The sequence below is a fragment of the Lathamus discolor genome, chromosome 4 (genome assembly GCF_037157495.1).
Source record: "Lathamus discolor isolate bLatDis1 chromosome 4, bLatDis1.hap1, whole genome shotgun sequence".
Lineage (NCBI taxonomy): Eukaryota > Metazoa > Chordata > Aves > Psittaciformes > Psittacidae > Lathamus > Lathamus discolor.
Window position 1 is genome coordinate 2,943,432 of NC_088887.1, and position 24,296 is coordinate 2,967,727.

Consider the following 24,296-nt stretch of genomic DNA (forward strand, 5'->3'; position numbering starts at 1 on the left):
AGCCAACCGTATCCTGGGCTGCATCAAAAGGAGCGTGACCAGCAGGGCGAAGGAGGTGATCCTGCCCCTCTACTCTGCTCTTGTGAGACCTCGCCTGGAGCATTGTGTGCAGTTCTGGTGTCCTCAACATAAAAAGGACATGGAACTGCTGGAACAAGTCCAGAGGAGGCCATGAGGATGATCAGGGGTTGGAGCACCTCCCGTATGAGGATAGGCTGAGGAAGTTGGGGCTGTTCAGCCTGGAGAAGAGAAGGCTGCGTGGAGACCTCAGAGCAGCTTTCCAGTACCTGAAGGGGGCCTATAGGGATGCTAGGGAGGGACTCTTCGTCAGGGATTGTAGTGACAGGACAAGGGGTAACGGGTTAAAACTTAAACAGGGGAAGTTTAGATTGGATCTAAGGAGGAAATTCTTTCCTGTTAGGGTGGTGAGGCACTGGAATGGGTTGCCCAGGGAGGTTGTGAGTGCTCCATCCCTGGCAGTGTTCAAGGCCAGGTTGGATGAAGCCTTGGGTGAGATGGTTTAGTGTGAGGTGTCCCTGCCCATGGCAGGGGGGTTGGAACTGGATGATCTTGAGGTCCTTTCCAACCCTAACTGTTCTATGATTCTACGATTCTATGAAAGTTAAATATACTAGTGGTCTCTCCTCAGTCCTTTCTGTTCTGGATTCAAAATTCCTGCTGGTTCTTTTCTTCTGGCTTAGATCATTACTTTGTCCTCTTATACATTCACGAAGTAATAGTGCTCTAGATCCAGGGGTTTTCTTTTGCCTCTCAATCTCTTCACTAGGATAACACATTGCAATGGTCTGCGAATAAGCTTAGAAATGAAAACAACCCACCCTCGAGTTGCCTTAGGAGCAAGTTAATGTGTGCAACTGCTGTGACTTTATTACTTACAGCAGAGGGATCGCTTACACTGATATAAAATGCTTTTTAACATTAACTTCATACATGCATGTGAAACAAGCCCACTGAGATCTCTCATACAGATGCTATTACTGTATATGGTCTTTTATATAATAATTAATTAGTTACCGCTTGTGTAGTAAAAAGAACTACTGTGAAATACCTCCTATCATATTAAGCTCCTATTAAGCCCAGCATATTATTTTTTTCCGCTCTTAATGGTTTCTTTCATGAAACCCACAGGGATTTAGGGACAGACAACTAAACCGTGACAAGTTTTATGCTTCTGTTCTGAAAGAGATCAAGGGATGTGGGAAAGAGTAGTCTGAAAAATATAGAAGAGGAGCGCATACAGTTTGTGCACAGAAGGATCTGTTTCATTTCAGCAGTATCTTTTTTAGGAAGAGTTGTATGTGGTCTGATGTGTGTCAGCCATAGCATAGGAAGTGTTTGTCGTTTGCTGGCAGAGTTGGTAGACCTCAGGTTTAACACTTTCCCCAATCATTTGCTCCACCGAAGAGCAGATTACATTTCCTAGCCTGCTTTCTGTCAGGGACTAGATTATATTCTTACAAATACATGGCAAGAGTTAAGCCAGTTTTGTCAGCGAGTTGTTAAAGTCAAGTTTTCTTGCTCTTCCACTCATTCTCCAAAGCGTTTTACTGAACAGACGAGCCCCACAGCATCACACCGCTTCCAAGTAGGAAGGAATAATTTCTGTAATACGTTATTTCTCCTCCACTTCTAGCTTTTGCAGTAGGTTATTTTGGAGAAGGGGAGGGATGTCCTTTTGGAATGGAAAAGAGTGAAGTTTGTCTAGAGATGAAAGCATGAAGATGAGACGGAGAAACTTCAGAACAAAGAAGCACTCGTGCTTCTTTATTGCTGGGAAGCCTGTGGGGGTGGTGAGACTAGCTGATTCCGTACTGAGAGAGACGGGGTGTGCATGTCTGAAGCTTGGCGAGGGTACCTTAAAACATGAGGATGTGTAAGTGTGTTGGACTGAGGAAGGCCTCGGAATACTTAAGACTGGAACATTTAAAGTGTCAGAGCTTGCTGGATGGGAAGGCATTCAGGATTTTGGTTGGTTGGTTGTTTTTTTGTTTCTTTGGGGTTTTTTTTTCCTTCATTGATGGCTTGTAGGTTTCTTTGCAGTTTCTACCTGAAAGTAACACATACTTTGGGGTTTTGATGCTTTGGGTTTGTGTTTGCTGGGGGTTTTAGGTTGGTTGGTTGGTTTGGTTTTGGGGCGGTGGGGTGGAAGCTTGTAAAGGAGCCCATGTCAGCAGCCATACAATCCGTTTCATAGTGACCTGGTTCCTTGTTTTATTCTTTTCTGGTTTTCATTTGGATTTTTGAGCAGCTTTCTTGTTTGATCCACATTGACTCATTTTATCAGAGCCTATACAGGAGGGTTGGTTCAGAAGGCACATATGCATGCAGGCACATGCTGCTCTACAGTTTTAGCTTGCCTGCCTGCAGTAGCAGAATGTGATGAATGACAAGTTGAAAAGCAGGACTTCTCTACAGAAGGGGTGGGGGGACCCGCTAGGGTTTTAAGTATCAGTACTGATTTGGCATAGGGCATCCTTAGCCACAGGAGACTGCAGGGAAGCAATTGGTCTCTTTTGCTGTTGTTCCCATTCTTCTAGGAGCTGTGATTGTCTTTAATACTATCCTTTCATCTCTGTGTCCTCATCTTCTATGAGATGTGTTGGGTATATGTATACATTCTTTTTTTTCCTCTCTCTTGTCCCTAAAATCAGTTCTATGAGATCTAAAGGTTGATTTCCTTTTGTGACCATGTTGCTCCCTTCAGGTCTGTGTTCATAGTATGGGTGCTCTGCTGATGTCCTGTATCTGGGCTCTTGGGGAACAGTGTCACACCTCAATTCTTTCAATTGTTGTCCTTCAAATATTCATGTAACTGCCAAAACTGACCCAAACTGTGCCCCAGCATCATCATACTCCAAGTCAGTCCTGCTCCGTATCCTAAAGTTCATTTAACATGTATCGAGAGGCAGAGCATAAGCAAGCTGGGCAGTAGGCTAAAACCAGTGCTTTACTGAGCTGTACTTGCCTGGAAACAGGGTGTTAAGCATCCAGCCAGACTGCAGTGCCTGTGACTCTGGAGTCAACGCTGGGGCTGGGACACGGTTGTCTGCAGAGAAACATTTACCAAGTACAAGCTCATGCGGTTAAATGAGGATGAGCAGCTGGAGTTCACAGCTCTGCTGCTGCTGGTCCTGAGCAGACAGCTTATGGAGTCAGCCGCAGCCTTGCCTCAGCTGCACCTTGCGCTTAGCTTGCACACTTATTAGTGTTTTCCCTTCTAAAAGAACGTGCCTTGATCCATGTATAAAAGAAGCTGCATGGAAAAAAAAACCTGATTATCCCTTTATTTATCAAATTATTTGTTGTGAATTAAAGGGACTTTACCAATGCACAGCCAGAGATGTCAGCGAACTGAACTCCACAGCTGCAAATGCCTCTCATTGCTGAAAGTGATATTTCCTGTTAAGACCGCACATTTCGAAGGGAGCCAGTTTGCTGGGGTGTTAGCACTTCCTATGCTATAAATAGACCAGAGGAGTATCGCTTTCAGTCTCAAAGGAATACATTTCTGGTTTCTTGAGGGAAGTAACAGTACCTCTGGCAGGATTCGCAGGGAGTTCTATACTTGCTGAGGATGTCTTCTCACACTCAAGATTTGACTTGCTTGTTAGTGAATGAGCGTGCTTGTTGCAGCGCATAGATACTTAGAGAGGTATCAATAGCTTCAGAGGCACAATAACCTCAGAGGAGTCCTTGCTGCCTTAGATTGTTATGTGGGCAGAAAAGGAAAGCAGGAAACAATGCGTCAGACGTCCATTGAATGTTAAATGGACATCAGGGTTTGTGAGGAGGGGAACTACCAGTTTATTTATAGATTCCCTTCCGTGTTGGAAGTAAGGATGATTCGGCAAATGGGGGTTCCGTGGGGACAGAGGTCTAGAGGTGACCTGTCAAGAGCTGCATGCTTCTCCTTCATTGTGCGGCTTGCATGTGCTACATCCTCTGTTTTTCTGAGCCCTGCTGCTGCTGGTGGAAGACAGAAACTAATACAGGAAGTCCAGGTAATGGAATACGCTGGCTCAGTTTTACAAGCTTAAAAAAACCCCAAAGTAACCATTTGGGTTCAGTATTTTGTTCATCTGATTTTATGAGCTGAGAAGCTGCAGGTGTAAATGAAAGTTACAGAGCTGGGAATTTAGTTAACATTAGGCTTGAATGAGAATGCTTCCTGTTGTTGTTTCTAAATACTGGGAAAATTAAATCCCAGATCCTGATTCCACTCAGATTTAGAGATAAAACCATAAAGAAAGCCGGCAGCTAATACATGTTTGATGCTGTCCCTCCACCATGCGTGAGGGTTTGAAAACCTTGTCAGGATCAACAAAGAGAAGGTTTTAGGAAAGACCATTCTACAGTTTGAAACGGCAAGTACTGTATACTCGAAGTTGTTTCTTCTCTATGGTGTGTGCCGTAGGGTGCTGCAGAGTGTCTGATCATACAGCACCTGCTGAGCCGCACATTTGATGTTAACATTAAATGGTAATTGGGACTGGAGAGAGGACGAATGACTGGATGCCGTGCCAGATTTCAGCTGATCTTGGAGCATCCAAAAGGAAAAGCTGAAATTTTGGGGCCGATACTGTTAATTTTTGAGTGTTAAGGAGAGTTAGACATTATCCAAGAGGAGGTACATAACTACAGAACATGAAGTAGAAAAGGGAACTATACCAGTGTGACTCTAGCAGGTAGCAGAGAGCTGGGCTTCAGAGCTGGTTTATTTATACCTGGCATATCAAGTATATTGGCTTTTCCAGTCCTTAATTGCTCAGTAGAAGAAAATGCATCTGCTGTGTTGGCCGGTGTAGGTGCAAGTAAAAGGCATTGAAAAAGTTCTCTGCGCTCTGATTTATCGGTTGCCACACTTTGGTCCCTAAATAAAGAATAGTGTACAAGGTGGCTTTAAGTGATCTGCAGTCAGTCTCTGGAGCAGTTCTGCACAGCGAACCATGCAGTGCTTTGTAAGAAAGATGTAAACGTTTGAGGCTTTTGGAGGCGAGAAGCTGTGTGCCAAATAGTGTACTCGGAAGGAGAGGAAAGATGAGCGAGGGCAGGGAGGTCGAGCAGTCCCCTTTTATCCCCAAGCACAGGTTAAAATTCCTGTACCCTGAAGCGAATGTGTTAAATCTCTTGGTGTTTCTGCTGCAACAGGATTTCCTGGCCCAGGGTTATTGCTTTAGAAAATCCTGTCTCATTCTGTTTCCTCACTGCTTGCTAAATGTACTTATCTATACAGAAGCACATAGGCATGTAATTCATTGTCCCGGGATGATCCGTTTTCCCCTCACTGCCAGTCTAGTCATTTCCCAACCATTTTGCTTTCTAAATCTACTCTTTCCTCTCTCCTTCATCAGTTACCTCACTAACATGGCTACCATTTCCTTTATTGTGTTTTATTTTTGTATATATTAGGTGAGATAAGTGTTCGGGCAGTGGGCTTTAACAGCATCATACAGTGATGAGGGAGAGAATTAAGCACCGCACTAAAATGCTTACCGTTTTGTTTTGATCATTTTGCATCCCACCGTTGCATTTCAGCTAACAAGAGGTTTCTGTCTTTGACCTCCATGCTTCAGCTCTCCATTCAGGTTTTGCCGCACACCATCATCGTCACTAACAACATCTTGGGTTTGAAGGTAATTGTGTTTTATTTTCTGGTTCATGCTTCAGGAGAAATTAAAACTTGATGCTGAGAGGGAAAAACTAGAGAGGCTTCAGGAGCTTTACTCCGAGCAGAAGACACAGCTTGATAATTGCCCTGAGTCCATGAGGGAACAATTACAGCAGCAGCTGAAGAGGGTCAGTAGCAAGTTTCAAGATTGCACTAACTTTTTGTTGGTTTCTTTTCTTTTTTTTAGAGTAAAGTATTACTTATTCTGTTTCAAGTATCCGGTGTCTGAACGTATTTGCAACTTATACCTGTTACTAGTCATGAGGGTTATGTTTCCGTGTGGAATGCTTGTGACAGATGGTGTGCGCACAGTGGCAAATGAGCAGTGTGCAAATGGGTGGGTTAGGAATCATTTTGTGCTGAATGCTTTCAAAGCTTTGGGCTACTTGCCTGTAGTTAGCACCTTAGGCCGAGTGGGTGGTGTGAAAGCTGTTGTGATGTTTAGATGGATGGTGGAGCATCCCTCTTTTACCTGTGGGAGCAAAGACTGGGATTGAACTTTTGTTAGAGGGATGAGCCGTTTTAGCAAGTTTTCCTGCTCTGCTGTTTCATCTTGTGTACCTCTCCTTTGCAATGCTGTAAAAGGCTGTCTTGGTGAAGCCGTGGATAATTTCTCCTTTTCAGTATATAACTTACAGCCTAAAGAGTGTATAACTTACAGCTTAGCCTGACCTGCGCTTTGGGAAACTCATTTTTAAGATGATACCACTTATTAAAATAGGTTTATTTTCTCCTACGTTTTCAACAGCTGCATCTTGGTATAATAACCTTTGCATGAAGTACAAATGCAGCTTGATTTTTACCTTGTATTACTTGTAACTGGAAAAGCTACATTATAGTCTGTGAAGGTAGTTACTATCTGTAGAAAGATTGTAGTATTCATTAACATTAAGTGGGTTCTACAGCACATACACTTACCTCTGGGGGGCAGAGGGAATAATTTTCCAAGCATCAGTACCATCTGAAAGACAGACTTGATCTTTTAGAAGTCCATGTTGGGGAATAACAGTGTTACATTCTGTAGTATTTGGGAAGTTTGATGGGTTTGAGACACGTGAGATGTTTTGTAAGTTACCTTTAAAGAAAAAAAGGCAGTATTCTATAATATCTCATTCATATTGAAAGGAAATGAAGCCTTTCTTGTGTAGTCACATCCTTGAAGGTATTAATTAATGAGAAGCTGTGGTCCTGTTACTGTGGGATGGTAGTAAATCCTCTTTCACTATTGACTGCTGTCCTGATTTCAGCTCTGTTCTTTTTCTCCTCTCTAGTAGCTGGTGCAGTGCTGAGTTTTGGCTTTAGTCTGAGAACAGTGCTGATAACACAGCGTTGTTTTAGTCATTGCTAAGTAGCACTTACCCTGATCAAGGACTTTTCAGTCTCTCGTGTTTCTCATGCCTCCCGGCTTCTTGTGCCCCTTCTCATGTGCAGAGCATGAGAGGGGCTTCTAGTAGTCTGCTTGATTAAATGATGTTAATTATTTTGTTCCCTTGAAATTGGCTTAATAACTATAGGGGATTTGAAGGTGAAACAAAACTTAAGACGTGGGGTGCAGTTACAGGTCCAGTTAGTCCTATTGTGTATTATTCCAGGCCAATTGTAGTGAATATTAGCTGTGGCTGCTGTGATCGAAGAAGTTATCACTGAACTAGTGCACAGTAGCTCTCAAATGGGCATCAACTGTGAGAGCTGTTATGAAATTACCGTAAGTATCATATCCAAAATACAGAAAATACCTTCTTCCCCCAAAATAAGCCTGGTACAGGGTTAAATACTTGACCCTGCAGCAGGTTATGCTGTGCTACTTTAGTGCCAATATGGAAGGATCTGAAGGTGATGAATTCCCTTATTGCTTCATCTCTGGGACCTCAGAAACTTTGTCATTTGTGCCCAGGGTCGCAGGCAGCCAATTTCACCATAGCAATGGCTGCGTGCCGGGTCTGAAGTCTTGGTTGGGGATGCTGGTGCACAGCGGGCAATGGGATGGCTTATTAGCATGCTTCATGCTTGAACTCTTAGGATGAAGGCACCAAAGCTTGTTTGTTCTCGTGTGCCTAGGTTTATAAAGATATATATACATGGAGATTGAGAATAGATGCCTGGATTCCTGCAGAGATCTGAAAAGACAGTGTCCATTGCTAGGGAATATGTTCCTCTTCAGAAGAAGTTGATGTGGGCCCATGGAGCAACCCCCACATCTTGAAGTAATGGCCAGGTTCTCTCCCATTGAATTTTCTCCAGTGTCCTTACTGAAGTATTAGAGATGCAGGAGAAATTTATGGTTTGGAAATACAATATGGAAACATTGCGTCTGTTGTTAGTATATAGATTATAATTTACTATATTTTGAGGTCAATTGTTTTAATAAAAAGGAGGGAGTACACTTGCTACTTGCTTCAGGAAGCCATTGCCTACAGCAAGAACAATTCTCCTACAAATCCTATGCTGCTGAGTAGGGTCCTTGTGAAGGTTACAGCAAGGACCCTATAGGGATGCTTTGGAGCCAGATCTCATGCTTCTGCCACTGTGCCCTGTTCCTGCAAGCCACCCAAGATATCAGTCCCCTGGCCTGCCTGGTTGGTGACCCGGCTTTATTGCGAACAGGTCACTGTTTGCAGTCACTGGTAGAGCTAAGCTACCACCGCTTACCCTTTGGAGGGTTTTTAATTTGAAAATGGACTTGGTTTTGGGTGAATTTAGATTAGACTTCAGGAAGAAGTTCTCTACTGTGAGGGTGATGAGACACTGGAACAGGTTGCCCTGAGAAGCTGCGGCTGCCCCATCCCTGGCAGTGTTCAAGGCCAGGTTGGATGGGACTTGGAGCAACCTGCTCTAGTGGAAGGTGTCCCTGCCCATGGCAGGGGTTGGAACTGGATGAGCTTTAAAGTCCCTTCAACCCAAACCATTCTGTGATTCTATGATTTAATTTACTTATTGTTTCCCTGGTGGACAGCGTTGTATAGAATGGAGCTCAATTCTTGTTCCATAGCACATCTCACACAGAATATATAGCACTTTGTGAGCTCGACTAGCCCTATTTGCTCTCTTATTGTGACAATAGATCGTTAGCATTCAGCTCCTGTTTGAACGTGTTGCATGAGGTATGTAAATACCGTTTCAGACTGAGTTTTTGTGTTTGTAAGCACCTCTACTCCGGTTTCAGTGAAAGCATGGTTTTATTTTATCTTTTTGTGTCAGGATGCTGATATTTTGGACATAGAAAGCAAACACTTTGAAGATCTGGAATTTCAGCAGCTTGAACATGAGAGCAGGTTAGATGAAGAGAAAGAAAATCTGACACAACAGCTCCTGCATGAAGTGGCTGAGTATCAGCGCAGCATTGTCAGTAGAAAGGTAAAAGCACTGACACTCAGCTCATATGTTGTTTGTTGTGTAGCATAAAACAGATGATACAGGTCTTTAACCTACCCATCTGTAAGAAAGGGTGAAAAAGTTTCCTCTTTGAAAAAGCTTTTGAAGCAGAACAAAGGTGATGGACTGGTAATGCCTCACAGATCAAATCTTGCTCTTCTCCAAAAGGAAACAAATGAAATCCATGCTCTGCGTTTATATTTGCATATAAAAACTAAACCCTTTAGTTTGCTATGGAAGGTACCAAAGCATTGGTTTTTCTCCTTTAAGAGAAGAGATCTATACAGTCTGGACAAAACTACAGTTGTTTTCTGCTCGTGGTTGGTGTTGATATTAAATGATTTTGTTAACAATAGAGCAGCAAATTAAGAAAACACCTTGATTTTCAACATCAGTTGCAAAGCTCCCATCTCAACCAATTAAATACCAGTTTTTCGGAGGTTTGTTGCATCTTTAAGCCAGTTCTATTCAGTATATGGACGCTATTCACCATATTATCAAAAGATACATGCAGCTGTGCCTTTGTTCTGTCTCTTGAATAAATTGTCTCTTTACTGTGTAATTCTTATTTAATTATCTCCTTTGGAGCAGTGAGCTGCCTTGTAAAACTTTGTTTTCCTGCTCCTTCACTCATATGAATGAGTGAACTCATGAATAGAATCCTTGCTGCAGGTTGTCTTGTGCTTTGAAAATGAAACCTAAATTGTGCTGGTTTTCTTTTTGCATTAGGAAAAGATATCTGCTCTCAAGAAACAAGCAAATCATATTGTCCAACAAGCGCAAAGAGAACAAGATCATTTTGTAAAAGAGAAAAACAACTTAATAATGATGCTGCAAAGAGTAAGTATTTGTTGCCTGTCAAATATTTTGGCATGTAATAAAAGAGCTTTCCTTGGAATAAAAGAATGTGAAACACAATAAAAGCATCAGTTATAGAATCATAGAATAGTCAGGGTTGGAAAGGACCTTAAGATCATCCAGTTCCAACCCCCTGCCATGGGCAGGGACACCTCCCACTAAACCATGCCACCCAAGGCTCTGTCCAACCTTCTTTATGCAGAAGCTAGCAAGTAACTAATAATGTAATAGATGCTTGTATCCATTAACCTTTAAAAAAAGAAATCTTTTGTGATTTATCTGCAGATTTACAATGATAAAAGTTAGTGGCATTTGATAATCAAGAGGGTTTTAGAGGTGCCCTTCTTCCAATGGACTCCAACAGAGGCACCCACCCAGCTGCTGAAGCTGGAAGCCTGTGCTCCGTGTATGGCTGCTCAAAGCATGCACAGTGTGTTCAGAGTTTTGGCTTGTAATAGTCCATATTAGGGCACAAGATGAGATACTTAACATCAGGTAACATCTGGTCAGTAAGAAGCTGGCTCTAACCTTTCGTGTCCATTTTACATTTTGCTTTAAATCACAAGAGAAATCATGTTTGGTTCATTAAGCACAATGTACCTATTTGGTTTGGCTGTGGTTATTAAATGAATTCCTTTACTAGCTCTTGAAAACAGACCTTCTGTACCTCTACTTTTTGTTCAGTTACGCAGTAAATGGAGGAAGTTGAAGCTCTGTGGTGCCACGTCTACCCTTCTATTTCAGCGTGTTTCTTTACATGGTTAAAAAAGTGGCTAATGTTTCTTTTGAGTACATGGCTGTTTGTTTTTAGCACAAAATGCCTCTTTTTCTTAACAGGAAAAAGAGAATCTCTGTAATCTGGAAAAGAAATATTCCACACTTTCCGGAGGAAAGGGATTTCCTGTCAGTCCCAATAGTCTAAAAGAGGTAAAGAGATTCACTGCTTTTGACTTTACCATAAGCAACTTTTAACAACGCTCCATACAAAAGCACTTGAGTATTTAGTGGAGTCCTATTCATGCAGTTTTTCATACAGTGATGAAATTACTTTGTAAAGCTATTCATAGAAGTCCAAATGCATGGAGGAGCAAAAATAGCTTCTCTTGAAGTTTTCCCAGATGTGATTGGCATCGCCTTAATCTCTTGCTCTGGAAAAATGATCGCTTTTGTGTGTGTGTCTAATTTTCTCAAAATAGACAATTAAATCTCATTGAAGTGAAGAAGAATGAGGTCCAAGAATAACTCTGTTCGAGTATGGATACAGTTCAGTCTTATTTTTGCACTGTAGATTTTATCATTGCTTCCCCTCCCTTTATTCTAAGGCTCTGCAGTAAAGCATGACAAGTGTATGTTTTGATCTTTGTAAAAAGCATTGAATTAAAGACTTCAAGCTATTGTGGTTATAAGATACCTATTTAGCTATTTATTCACCTGTTTTGAATAGTGGGAAATGTAGCATTTAAAGTACGCTGACAGGTTTCTATGGCTGCTGCTTTAATTTCTACTTAAGAGGTTTGACTGGACTTGCCAGATCTGCTTGTAGGAAAGCCCTGCCACATCTAATGTTGTAGGTGTCACTGTGGCAAGTTGGGCTCTTCAAGTCTAAAGCAACCACATATCCTTTCAGCACCTGGGAAGTGTGATCTTGCTTGTTTGGCCTCCAGGTTCCTGGTGTGCAGTTCCGCACGGCAGAGGGGCTGAGCACCCTTCCTCACTGCAACCCGCATTGCAGATGCTCAGACTTTCAGTATCCTCGGTTGTGTTTCATCTTGGACCAGTGCATCTGGAAAGTCTAAGCATTTGGGTGGTTTTGTTTGGGTTTTGGTGGGGCTTTTTCTCATTTTGAGATGGATCTGTTTATTTTCTCTCTAGAGAGTGGGTTCTGTCTCTGATTTTTATCTTCGTATCCACATACCGGTTTGTTTAATCACAGGTATTTCAAAATGCACCGACATTAAGTGAGCCTGGCTCTCTTTTTAATGAAATGGATTATTCAATGGTGTCACTCTGTTCACTGCAGTGAGGTCAGTTAGGACTTAGTGCGAGGCAAACGAGAGAAGGAATAGCCAAATGTTATATCTGTTTCAGTCCGGTTTAATTTTAATCCAACTGTTCTGGCACCTTTAAAAGTCAGGCGCCAAGCAGTATACAGCTTAAACAGACTGCCTGCATGCAGAAGTTAATTTCACCATGTGGTTACTCACATATCCCAAGCCCCTCTTCACCAAAGCACACATTTCTAACTCTGTTCCACTCATCATGAAGCTTACTGCCTGCATACACAGTAATAGAGAGTAATGGCCTCGCATAAAGAGGCAGGATAGTTATCCCAGTGAAGTGAGGAAAATCAGTGCTGTTTCTAAGTTCAGCATTGACAAAATTACTTGGATGCCTAATCTGACTTGAAACCATTTATTCATCTAATGTAGCAGGGGCATGAGATAATGCACAACACTGTCATTTATCGTTTGCCTTTTCATTTTAACTCCATGGTGAGTGCCCATTGGGGTTGTGAGTCTGAACTGAATGTTATTCATCAAATGGTGAGAGTGCTTTTATCCTCCCTAAAAATGAATACAGTATTGCATTCATAGGCTTGCTAAGTTTTGGTTACTGATACGTATAGTAGGTGCTTAAGCAAGCTTTATGTTTATTCATATTGGACTTCATTTTACCATAATATGGCCATATGTTTTGAGAGGTAAACTTTAGTGTCCTTACCCTTCTCATTTAATAGTTCATCAAATAATATCAGTTAAGATGTCTCCTATTTTTAGAGTGCTGTGCTCACAGTTTGATACCTAATTTTTCAGAATCGTGTATTTGCTTGAAATAACTGATAAAGCTTGAAATAACTGATAAAGTACACTGAAAATTGTGCTAATAGAGAGTAGGGTTGGTACTTTTTTCCACCTCTCCTTCTATGATCATTATTAAGTTATATCCATTTTTAAAAAGAAGAAATACTATAGCAGTCCGTGGCTTCTCTTATTGAATTACTGCAGTATACTTACTGGAAGTCATTGTGCTGGTATAATAATAGAAACACAGCCCCTTTGAAACCTCCCGAATTTAAAAGCAACTTAACCATCTTGATTTAAAAAATAAGCTTATTTCTCTCTAATTTTAATGACATTGCTTCAACAGTGATTTATTCTCCCTTTTGCATAGCCTTGTTTTCTATGGATAAAAAGTTAGGATATTTGACATTTTAGTCTGGCATTCTATACCCCACGGATTAGAATCTATGTTTTAATTTTTAGATAACATTTGTTCAGTTAACATCAAAGCAATGCAATAATTGTATTCTGTCATTATCTCTCCAATCTGCATGCATTAATACTCTCTGCAGGCAGAAGCACACTGATGTACGTGCTGTTCCTCAGTCCCTTTGCAATGGCTGTGGGGCTAACTAACAGCATCTTACCTGTCTCCTGGTAAGACCTCAAAGTTCCAAGTGGCTTCCAGACAATAAGCATGGAAGGTGCTGTGTCAGCATAATTTATAGAGTAGCAATGGCTGGTCCTTATGCAAGTTCTTCCCGGTTCTGTTAGTTATTTGGTTTACTCAAACTAGCTTAATAGCTAGGCGAGAAATAAGGTATTTTACTTAAACATGGACAATAAAAAGTGAAGAAATGAGTGAATAAAATTAGTTCTTTTCCCCCCAATCTGCTTTCCCAAGAAAGAGCTACGCATATCATTTCTAAAGGGTATTTACATTTTGGTCACTTCATGTACATTTGCTTTTTGATTACTTACTCCACATGTTTTTGGAATTAAATGGAGAACAATTTTCCGAATCCAAGTATTCAACATTTGAAGAGCTTGATGATAATATTCTTATGATGAAGTATTTCAATGTTAACAAATATTTGGCTGTATCACTCTAAACTAACTTTCATCGTACTGGATACATTAATACTCTTGCACGTCTTTTGGCTTTTGCTCCTTTTAACTTCTCAATTCCTCCTTTTAGGGTTATATCAGTGTAAGTGAAATTAGTGAGCTGTATGGCAATTCCACGAATATACCCCCTTCCACTCAGCCCCCCACAGATGCTGAAGCAGTTGCCACTGAGCCTTCCACGGCTGTGCTGACGAGCCAGCCACAAAATAAAGAGGTTTGTTTGAGAGACATTTCCCTTTGTTTGCATTGTTCTTTCATGGCTGCCTTTTTCTTTTCTTTATATTCTTTTTTGGTAATTTGACGTGTAACAAATTGACCCTAAGGCAAAGTGCCTTCTGCCAGTTACCCGGTCAGGTAACAGTGTAAGAGTAAAGGTGAAGGGCTGCTCCAGTTGGGAAGTGTCTTTGGTGATGTAGATGGGACTCTGAAGGCTGAAATCCTGAATGATTATGACCCAAGCAGCAATAAGGGACAATCTTTGCCTGTCAAACACTATAATATAATGAATGCACCTTTAGTAAATGGTCTCTGGAGTCCATAGGTGTTCATTTTATATGTTCTGTAGCTTTTTTTTCCCTTTTGCTTTTTTTTCCTGTGAGGTGGTAGAAGTGTATCTTGAATATCTGTGGGAAATGGGTAGCTTCCGACTTAGCTATTCCACAGAGTCTGTCCAGTCTGTGTCTTCTAGCTTATTCTCTCTCTTCCCCATCCTTTGTGATGTTTTTGCCTATGTAATGGCTGTAGCAAACTTTAAATGAATCCCCTTTTAAAGGAGTGGAATAACCTTATGAATGTAAACCCACCTACCTTTGTGTTGCAATAAGGCAGCAACTGGTTGAGAATTTGGCATTTCTGCGCTGCTTCTGGTAGCTCAATATGCCTTGAGAGTTGTAATTCAACACAGCTCCTTTCCTGCTAAACACTCCAACACAGTGCTAAAACTGCAGCTTGTATGTGCCGTATCTTTTGAGCAATTCCAAAAAGAAAACTCTGTGTGTAATTTCTCTTTTTTCTATAAAGCTAAGATCACCTCTCTGTTCTGGATTTGTGTTTCCTCACTCTCTTTCTCCTCGCTCTATTGCTCAACTTCCATCAGTCCATTGGCCTGAGGTCATGGCTACTCATGTAGATCCTATTCCTTTATCTGACACACCTCCACCTCTGCCAGCTAAGAAACACCGCAGGCAACAACAGGTAACAGATTCAAAGCTGATAACTTGGGATTGTTGTGTGTGTTTGTTATGGTGGCCGTGAGGTTTATCTATGTGTGAAATTTTTAGTGATATGATAGATTATAAGTTGATCGTGCTTGCAGAGTGTTGCACTTAAAAATCAACACAATGCATTATAGAATATCACTGAACTAAACTTCTCCTTATCTAAACAACCCAGAGGCAAGTATTAATCTTTAGGAGCCACTGTAACTGTCAGAAGACTTGCAGCAATAAAGTACAAGTGATGACTGTACTTGAAAAGCCTAAATTAAGTTTTCATATACATTTGAACAATGCCTCTCAAAAGCTATACTGTTTTTAAGCCACCAAACTATTAGAGGTGAATAAATGTTTTTCTTTGTATTTGGATAACACTTACACACTAGACTTGAGGGTTTTGGGGGTTCTTTTTTAGGTTTTTTGTAAATTCACAAAATGTGCACGTGGATTTCATGTATTTTCTCAATCAGCACGGTTTTAACGTGATGTTAGTAGAAATCTTGCAAAGCATCGTGAAACAGGAGACACTCTGTATTTTAGAGTTTATTCTCTCCAGTGAAGCTCCCCAGACTGTCACCAACCAGTATATTCTATACAGTGCATCACTGAGCAAGTAGGTCAATTCCTTTTGTCAAACCTGTAACAAATTGCATTTGAAGCATTTCAGAAACCTGGAAGAGCGCAAGAAGCAGCACAGGGAAGGCATGTACATGAGTGATACTTTACCTCGCAAGAAAACCACTCCAGCCGTATCACCGCACTTCAGTAGCTCTACGCTTGGACGAAACATTGCATCTAAAGTACGTAGCTGCATGATCTTAATAGCCTTCCAGTGTCTATATAAAACCCCTTTATTATGTCAGAGGTAATGCTTATAGCGGTTCCCAGCCTTATGTAATCCACCAGATTCACATCTGAAATTGCCTTTGAAAGAATTTCAGGTTTATTAATGCATGGAAATATGCATAAAGCCTTCCATACTTCCAGCCTTGATTCTGACCTCTGGAAATGCCGTGCTGTAGTACTTTCATCATAAATGCATGGTCACTGTCCCAAAGATTGTATTTTCAGGCTACTTTCAGTTGATTCTAGAGGCACAACAGGTTGTATTCCTTCTTACCTAAGGCCTCTAAATAGTAAAGATAAGGTTATGTTTAAAGGGAAAGCACTTTACTTGTGGCATGCTAAATTAACAAAGAGCAGGAAGGTGAAACTTTGGCTAGTAGAGACTGTGTGCAACTAAAATATCCATGGCTGATGAATGTGACACGACGTTGATACCCATGACGAAGCAAGTTTAAAGAATAAAAACAAGGCCTTGAAATGTAGTTTTAAGCACATATTTGCACAATTTCCTGCAGGGGCATTTGCCATTAGGACAGAGCAACAGCTGCGGGAGTGTCCTCCCTCACTGCCTGGCAACCATGACCAAAGAGTCAGAGTCGAGAAGGATGCACAAAGGTAAGGCCTTTGTATTTGATTCATTCTGTTTAAAGTCAGTGTTCAGTTCTTCAGGAGATAAGCCTGAAACTGGTGTTGCTATAATCGACAGGGCTGTGAATTAGAAGTTTACTTCTTACTGGAAAAAAGCAAGTTCTAAATATGATTTTCAGATACTGCCAAAATAAGATGTTAAGATTACATGGGTAGGTGCACATCTAGTTTTGAAGTACACGGTCACCAAATATCTAGTAAACAAGAAAAGTATATTCAAAACATACTCATTGGTTAAGTAGGTAATTCCTGTGAGTGATTTTTGAGGCAATATATTACATGTGGCTTTCTTTTGGGGTTGGTTTTGGCTTTTGGGGGGGTTGGTTTGGTTTTTTTACACTTTTCACGTTGTGATCTTACAAATTGTTTTCCATAGGTGTGTTTTTTTGCCAGGACAAATTCCCCAGAAATATCTCTGAGAATCTCTCAACTGCAGTTTTATAAGTGGTCTTAAATATTTGGGCTACAAAATAGGAAAGGAGAGAGGTGTTCTGTCATGGATAAATGGCTTTACTTTTGACTTTTGTAATAGGGACATAGTGATGATGAATCCAAAAGAAAGCTACATCTTTGAAACATGATCTTGGAGGCTAGGGGATTCTGTGTCATTTGTCAACTTGAGTCGATACACCTAATTACTGCTTTAATGAGATGTATTAGTCATAAGTGTCCCATCTTCAAATGGAGTTGCTCCTCAGTGTCATCTGTCAGTTTGTTTGCTTTCTGGCAGCTGCGTCATTGTTACCAACGTAAGTGCAAGACCAAGAGGTCCTTATGTAGAATTGCACTGACTAAGCCTGAGCTGAGATAGCATCCATCCTGTTGTTATGGGACTTGCCAGAGCTAGCAGCTGTTAAAGGTCAAAGAGAAAGGCTGAGGTCAGCCTTATGCAACAAGATGACTCAATGCAAGGATAGAACAAGCTTGTTGAGAACGGATCATGACTTACTGCATTCACTTTATAGAGCTGTTCCAGTTGTGATTGTTGGTTTTGAGCTTTAGTTACGCAGCAGGCCTTCCACGAGCCTACCGTGTCGTAGCTCACTTATCTTGAAGTATTTCAGACGCGATACAAAAGGAGCTTCATAGTCAGCCTGAAAAGCTGCTTTGATGTATTGTGTGCGCAAGGGTGGAATAGCTCCGTTCAGACTCATCATTATGCTGTTGTGTAGAAAGCACTTTGTTTCAGTTTGAAAACCGGTGAGGATGTTTTGGTTAAGCTTTGATGACAAGAGATCAAGTGCTTAAAATTGGAAATACTTCTGTAAAGGGGTTGCAGGAGAGTGTTAGTGTGTGACTTCTAATTACAAAATGTTACCAAACCTAACACAACGGCAAAGGCAAGAGTTTTCAGACTAAATCAACCGGTTTTAATGCTTAATCTTGTATCACCATGCAATGAAGTCAGTTGGCAGAGTAGAGTCAGATTTCTTGTCTAAAGAGTGAAAGAAGTATCACTAACCAAAACGGAATTATGGTCTGACAAAGAAGAGCAGTAGGGGAGAATGAAAGAGATTTATTCATTAAGGCATTTGGCATGGTACTATTCATACGCCATGAGGAATCACGTCTGCTATACTGCCTACCATACTGGTGACCATTATTTTTCGAGAGATTCAACAGTTGAATTTCAACTGAATTAAGAAGAGAGCCTTAAGGGCTCTCTGTGTGAGAGGACAGTTCTAGGTGCCCTTTTCTGAATCATCAGCTTTGCCAAAGAGAAATAATGCTGCTGGCTTTACTTGAACTGTCACAGGACTTGCAAAGTAAGAGACAGAGTCAAAATACAAAGGATACAGGAATGCAAGGATTGTTTGTGGCTTGACTACCTCTCCTCGTAGTTAGCAAAGGATTTACTCCCTTTGTGTTCAATATGGACCTGTCTGAATGTACTGCAGTTGGAAAAGCTAGAAGAGTGTGACTGCTTTCTCTTGCTCTGAAGTACCATGTTTCTAGGCTGGGGAAAGCTCCTTTGTGTTGGTAACACACCACAGAAGTTTTAGCAGAGCTCTTTCTGCAGTGCAGAGCAGAACTTGGCAAAGACAGAGGTGTCCAAGTTGGATGGCTATACAGTCCAGCTATATGGAAGGGCCACAGAAACTGCTTCAGGCCCCTTTCATTCTTATAGGCACAGCCTTAATGAATGTTGTGATACAAGCACGGAAGGGACCGAGTTCAATGAGGTGTTATTTCTGGTTTCCCCTAGCACCTCATACCTATGCCTATTACATGGGGGAAAAACAAGCTTCCAAGTCCTGAGTAAAGAAAGTGCATTTCTGTGGGACACTGAGATCTGGGAAGTGTTTTGAACCTGGTGTATTTAATCATACTACACATTGAATTGACTATTGTAAATTAAAACCCTGGAATTTTATGTGGCTTCCACTAAAATCCGCTCGACTTGAGTCTGTGGTTAAGATTAATTTCAGCAGACATCCTTAAATGCATCATTGAAAACAAAGCCAAACATCACGTCAGTGGACGTTCTTGGTGATGCTCCTTTATTCTATCACTCTGTGATAAATGGTTATGATATAATAAATACACTGTAATTCTTACATCTTTGGGGTGGATCAGGTTTGCCTTTTTGGACTGAGTATTTCAGAGGAGTAAGATTTTCTACCAGATCAGTGGAATTCTGCAAATGTATGGATACTGCTTATGCTGATAAATAATGCTTATTTCTCTTCCCCCTCCAAAATCAGTTATTCACCTGAAATGGCTGATGAAGAGATAAAAAGTGTTCTCAACTTGTCATGTGTACTAAGCCGCTGCTTGCTCTCCTTGTGTTTCTTTTCCCATTTGACAGGTCTTTCACTCCATCAGTTTTCTGTGTTCAAGGTGATGTATTACAAATGACACGCGGGTTTAGGTTACTGACACCTTGAGCATACAGCTGCACTAGGCACACTGGAGCTGGGTGTGCTCAGGCACAGAGGAGAGCCAAGGTATCACGAGATAAACCATTTCAGCAACCCAGTCTGGAGCACGGGCTACCACGCAGCATCCCACAGACTGCTGTGCGAAGAGGATGATGTGCTCCTGAAGCAGTATTAGTAGCTTACTGTGTTCCTATAGGGTTTAAAAGCATTGAGCAAGCTTTTAGGCCAGATGTTCAGGTGTGTGCATATAGATGTGAAAACAAGTATATTCACCGGTGCCTGGAGGAAGTGGCAGCTCAGCCAGTTGAAAGATGCTGCCTGAGGATTATCACTGAACTAGTGATGGTCTAAAATGAGATTTCTCTAAGATGCTCTCTCCTGTTTTAACTCTTTCAGTCCAAGAAGGTAAACAGAAAAGTCTGGGGTGAAAAATTCCAAGTCAGGGACTTAGTAACAGCCACTTGAGTCTGAACATGGATTTCGATCTCATTTTCTTTGTGCAGGAATAAGTAGTGTCTGTGAATCAACTTCAGGCTGGTTTCAGTAGGAAATCTTTTCATAGCTGTGTAAGTACTAAATGGTCTTTATTCCAGGATTACCAAAACTGTGTTTAGTCACTTATGTGAGTTCAAGACTTGCTCTTGAAAGAAACGGTCACTGTCAGTAATCATAGCCTGAGTTAAGAGCAACTTAGGGAATGTTGAACAGGACACATCTTTGCTATAAGTCATTAGTGGGAAAAGCTATTTCTTAGCAGTCATTCACAAGGTATTTCTGAAGGACTGTGTTTATCAAATCACCTCCTGTGTACATGCCTTTGTAAGCAAACCATGGGCTGTTTGGTACAATCGAGAGCCCTCACTCTGCACAGATTTAAACCTGGACCTAGAAAGATCATACGGGTGCTGGATGCCAGAAGCTTGTGCAAGGACAGGCGAGAGCAAGGAGGGAGCGTTATCCAGTTCAGCCCCATTGGTTGAGGATGGAATCCAGAAGGGAAGCGGGAATGTTTAGCTGGGAGGTAAGATATAAGGCCAGGCACAAAATTGGGAACACAATTGCAGGGACAGAGAAGTCAGGTACCAGCAAGAATGTTCTTTGTATTCTTTCTAAGCTCTATAGAAAAACAGTAGACTGAGGGCAAGGTACATACGTGCAAACAAATTATAAGGTTTTTTTAAAGCAGTTTGCTTTTTTGTTTATTTTTTCCCTTTTTTTCCCCCCTCTTTCTCCTCTCGAACTCAGGAAAAGCCAGAAAAGGTATGAGAACATCCCTTCATCTGGCTGTATCTGTCACTGCCGTGATTGCATCAGCACTGTCAAGTAGTTCCCAAAATCTAGGAAAACTTTAATAACTGTTAAATAATGATAATGCGTCAAAAAGCCTTTTTTTCCTGCTGTCAAATAACCTGTCACAACACCACTTGTGATTAATGCTAATATCTGCAGAGCTACAGCTTTGTGCAGGCCTGATTTTTGACTTCTTTGCTCGTAGCCATCCAAGTAGAGCAGAAAATGTAGAAGTCTTTGCATATCTGTGGGTGACGATGACAAGGTAGACAGACATGGGCTTCCTACTTGGACATGTTTCCATACAAAAGATGTATCTTGACATATTAATGTCAATCTCTTGAGAAAGAATGGAAATAAAAGAAAATGTACCGTGATTTTTTTAATGAAATACTGATTTGGGGGGGTTTATAACATACTTGACAGTGCCACTTCCAATAACAGCATTCAACTATAGGTCTATATAGACCTATATAGGTCACCTATATAGGTCTGAGCCCACCATAATTTTGTGGAAGTGTATCTGTTTTCTATGATTTTGCAATAACTCATTTGGAATATATATATATACATATATATATATTCATGATATGGCTTTATGGGTATTTGCAGTATTTTGCTCAACAGTACGGCTGTTAGCAGTGTAACGTTTACTGCTTTACTACAGAGAATGCAAGAAACGTTTTAGCTCTTCTACCGGCTTAGATTTGGCTGATACAGGTCTCGGCTTGTGGGAGGCTTTTAGTGAAGTGATGGATGAGGAGCCTAATATTGTTAGGTGCATGTTCTGTGAATGGGCACCTGAGCAGTTAAAAACTCCCTATGCAACAGATTGTGCCTATGCAGTGTGTAGGTGGGACTGTAACAGGCAGGTCAGTTGCAAGGCTTGTCAGTGCTGGTACGCAGCTGATCCTGAGGTTTGAACTGCTTGTTGCTTACAGCATGATGGGAAGATGAGAACATCAAGTTATGCTTTGGTTTTGTGAACGCATCTTGTTTTGCAGCCTAACGACTGTATTTTTCTGGCAGTGGTTAGTTATGCTTGTGTGATTACATCGATTTAACTGATGTTTTACTTAAAAATGGGTCCTTTATGTAAGGCTGACTTTCCTTTAGGAGACTGTTTGTAAAACTGTTATGTTTCTCTGTGCCTTTTAGATGGGTTTATTTTTCAGTGAAATATAAAAGATGAGATTCTGATTCGAATAGGAAAGGTTTTGCAAAGGGCTCAACAGCAAAACATGAATTTGAATGAAGTTCTTTCAGTCATTTATTGTTTTCCCTTTCTCTTTCCATAATGAATAATTGATAACCATTTCACAGGAGCAATTAGTCATTCCAAAGGTTCCAGTATGAAAGGTAATTGCTTTTCGGCAATAACAGCAGCATTTGCCATAATAATGGGGGGCAAAACCTGAACGGCACGTGTGAATCAGTAACACCTGTGTTGTGTGAGGCTGTTACCTGCGACTGCTGAGCTGTATTTGTGTCCCTTTTGTCTCTTTGGCTAATTGGTGCAATTGAACTTTTACTGGAATTTAATGTGCTTCCGAATGGCAAGTAAAGTCCTATTAGTTCCTTAGAAACCAGCTTTAGCGTGTGTGAGAAATCTTTGTATGGTAGGGAGGAAAGCGAGGAGCAAAGAGGAAACTATTTGCCTTGGAAAAGCTTGCAGGGCATGGTTTCCATCAGAATATGCTTTAATTATTCAGCTTCAGTCATGCTTTTCAGGTACCTTTTGGAGAACATTATAGCCTTTCCGAGGTATAGCTGCAGTTGTTGGCTCCCTGAACTGGGACACTCACTCCCCACTCCAGCATGGCAAAATATACTGAACAGTAACCTTGTATGTGCAGATAGCGAGTGGGAATAAGGCAGGAAAATATTCCTACTTTAAGCATGTTTTCTTAACATCAGTGTCTTAATGGTGTCTAGTAAAAGTTTTTATCTGGATTCTGCTGCATTTTGTTCATTTGTCTGCATTTTTTCTGTATCTTAAATATGTGAAATGTCACTGGCAGGACCCCTGTATGAATGGGAGGTTTTCACGCTGTCTTAACAGTCCTTCCTAATCTCCAACTCTGCCACCAGCTCCGATTCTGCACCAGGAATATGCAGAGTCTTTTAACCCTAACTGAGTATGAGAACTGTGAGAAAGTCTCGCTGCTTGCATCCACCGAAGGAGAAGATGAGCAGCGCAGTTGCATCTGTAATCAGATCGAACAGACCTCAAAAGGGCACTGTAAACTAGCTTCAGCTGTTCATTATACTTTCCTCTGCATCTGGCAAGCTCAGCAACCTCTCTGCAAGTCAGTATAAATACTGCTGCATTATTTACGAAGAGCAATGGAGACATGAGATAGAAATAAATCTGAATAAATAGTTTTGACAGGAGACGTAGCCAAAGTTCCCTGTGTTCAAGGAGGATGGCTTTTCAGAAGGGGTGACTTTGTGGGAAAATAATAGCGCAAAGACCTTAAATGCTGCATAAACCTTCTTCTTCTTTACGCACGTTGAGCTATAGGGATCTGCTTCAGTCACGTACGGTGAATTGCAGTTGTAAAGCTCCAGTGATGTACCTCTACGCTAATAACATCACTATATCACATATAACAGTCACATCACTATGATGATGTGACAAGTAGGCTATATTATTTCAGCTGAAACTAAAAGCCCAATTTGCAGCTACCAGAAGACAAAGTTCCCCAAACAGACAAAAATCATAGAATCATAGAATATATAGGGCTGAAAAGGACCTCAAGATCATCAAGTTCCAACCCCCCTGCCATGGGCAGGGACACCTCACACTAAACCATCCCACCCAAGGCTTCATCCAACCTGGCCTTGAACACTGCCAGGGATGGAACACTCACAACCTCCCTGGGCAACCCATTCCAGTGCCTCACCACCCTCACAGGAAAGAATTTCCTCCTTATATCCAATCTGAACTTCCCCTGTTTAAGTTTGAACCCGTTACCCCTTGTCCTGTCACTACAGTCCCTGATGAAGAGTCCCTCCCCAGCATCCCTATAGGCCCCCTTCAGGTACTGGAAGGCTGCTATGAGGTCTCCACGCAGCCTTCTCTTCTCCAGGCTCAACAGCCCCAACTTCCTCAGCCTGTCTTCATACGGGAGGTGCTCCAGTCCCCTGATCATCCTCGTGGCCTCCTCTGGACTTGTTCCAGAAGTTCCATGTCCTTTTTATGTTGAGGACACCAGAACTGCACACAATGCTCCAGGTGAGGTCTCACAAGAGCAGAGGGGCAGGATCACCTCCTTCGACCACATTCAGTAAAATCAACCAAACAAGTACTCAAGATCATTGAATATTAGGACCTTTTTTTCTCTTTAATCGGTGTCCGTTCTTTTAGACCGCTGAATTAAGCTGCATTGCTTTCCAGATTAGGTCTACTTTTCAATTTCAAATTACAATTATATTCATGCAAATTAGATTTCCATACTGTACTTACGAGTGTATATATATTGAAAAGTCAACCATACTAATCTGCCTGTATCTGTGTCCGTCATAGATAAAACAGTTATTATTTCGGTTATGATTAACAGTAATATTGTAGTCCCTTGGTCACAAT

At 41.3% G+C, this 24,296-nt stretch overlaps 1 protein-coding gene across 4 annotated transcripts in view; it reads left to right on the forward strand.

Annotated features, from left to right (window-relative positions):
- The window catches only part of PHLDB2 (pleckstrin homology like domain family B member 2), a 115,277-nt gene that overhangs the window by 81,507 nt on the left and 9,474 nt on the right, over positions 1 to 24,296 (forward strand). For 2 of the 4 annotated variants that reach the window (XM_065676014.1, XM_065676012.1), the window contains exons 7-13: positions 5,689 to 5,817; positions 8,888 to 9,043; positions 9,791 to 9,901; positions 10,757 to 10,846; positions 13,898 to 14,041; positions 15,701 to 15,841; positions 16,403 to 16,502. In XM_065676014.1, coding sequence (XP_065532086.1) covers positions 5,689 to 5,817; positions 8,888 to 9,043; positions 9,791 to 9,901; positions 10,757 to 10,846; positions 13,898 to 14,041; positions 15,701 to 15,841; positions 16,403 to 16,502 — 871 coding nt within the window. The remainder of the gene's footprint in view (positions 1 to 5,688; positions 5,818 to 8,887; positions 9,044 to 9,790; positions 9,902 to 10,756; positions 10,847 to 13,897; positions 14,042 to 15,700; positions 15,842 to 16,402; positions 16,503 to 24,296) is intronic. The other 2 variants (XM_065676015.1, XM_065676016.1) reach the window with 2 other exon arrangements.